We start from the raw sequence: 1,094 nt of genomic DNA, 5'->3' as shown, positions 1-1,094 counted from the left end.
GGGGCGACCAGTGAGGCCCAGCGGAGGGACCCACCTTGGCGCCGATGTCCCGGCTCTTGGCCCGCAGCTTGTTGACCTGGGACTCGGCGATGTCCGCCCGCTCCTCGGCCTCATCCAGCTCGTGCTGCACCTTCCGGAACTTGGACAGGTTGGTGTTGGCCTGTTCCTCCTGCGGGGGTTCAGGGATGGGAGGATGAGGTGAGAGGCAGGAGGGGGGGGGCGGCGTGGAAATTCCCAGCCTCCCAGTCGGAGGGATTCCCTGTCCCTGAGCCAGGAGCTCAGTGCTCTCGCCCCTCAACTATGTTCCTGCGACGGCCTTGCCAAGAGTATCCTGCTCCTGGCTGGCACCCTCCTCAGCTCGCCCAGCACTCAGAATCCTGCCTGGCCACCCACTGCCCGAGATGATTTATGTGCTGTCTGGTCCTCTCCCATTCAGAATCCAGCCTCACAGCCCCTGCCCAGCGCTGATGCTGACAGATACTCCCGGCTCTGGGGTTTCTGCACATGTGTGCTCATCGACACCTTACTTTCACACATTTCTGCCCACCCAGTCCTGCGCCCTACGGTCAGGTCCACGATTCCACAGCCACCTTCTAGCCTTCGGCGCTGTGTGGCTCGGGGGCCCTGCTTAGCGGCTCCACTGCCTTCTCTCCGGTCTGCTGGTGTAGGGGTCCTAAGCAGTTTGTAGGCATCGCTTTTGCTCGCTCAGAGCGCCTGACCCAGCTCTGAGCACGCGGGACACGTGAAACGGCTAGTCCCTGTGCCGGGGCCGACGCCCGTTGGTTCCCACACCTGGGAGGTATGTTGACAGAGTGGAGAAGACCATGAACTCACCGCCTCCTCGGCCTGGCGCTTGTAGGCCTTGACCTTCAGCTGCAGCTTGTCCACCAGGTCCTGCAGCCGCAGCAGGTTCTTTCTGTCCTCCTCCGTCTGGGGGCGGGGGGGGGGCAAGGGCAATCATTGTCCCCTCCCTCACCTTGGTCACTCTTCTCCCCAGGCCTTAGCCGCCCCTCCCTCCGTTGGGCCCGGTCAAGGAGGGGCGTGGTTGGGGCTCCTGCGTGGCACAGCGGTTAAGCGTCTGCCTTTGGCTCAGG

At 63.6% G+C, this 1,094-nt stretch overlaps 1 protein-coding gene across 1 annotated transcript; it reads right to left on the bottom strand.

Annotated features, from left to right (window-relative positions):
- Positions 1 to 34: 34 nt before the first annotated feature.
- LOC121100091 (myosin-7) lies at positions 35 to 930 on the bottom strand (the record flags this gene model as incomplete). Its single annotated transcript, XM_040620122.1, has 2 exons — positions 35 to 169; positions 835 to 930. Coding segments are annotated over 2 exons (231 nt in total), but the record flags the coding sequence as incomplete, so codon positions are not given.
- Between the last annotated feature and the right edge of the window lie 164 nt (positions 931 to 1,094).

The sequence above is a fragment of the Ursus maritimus genome, unplaced genomic scaffold (assembly GCF_017311325.1).
Source record: "Ursus maritimus isolate PB19 unplaced genomic scaffold, ASM1731132v1 scaffold_3394, whole genome shotgun sequence".
Lineage (NCBI taxonomy): Eukaryota > Metazoa > Chordata > Mammalia > Carnivora > Ursidae > Ursus > Ursus maritimus.
The sequence above is the reverse complement of the archived record's forward strand: the minus strand, read 5'-3'. Positions and strand labels throughout refer to the sequence as shown.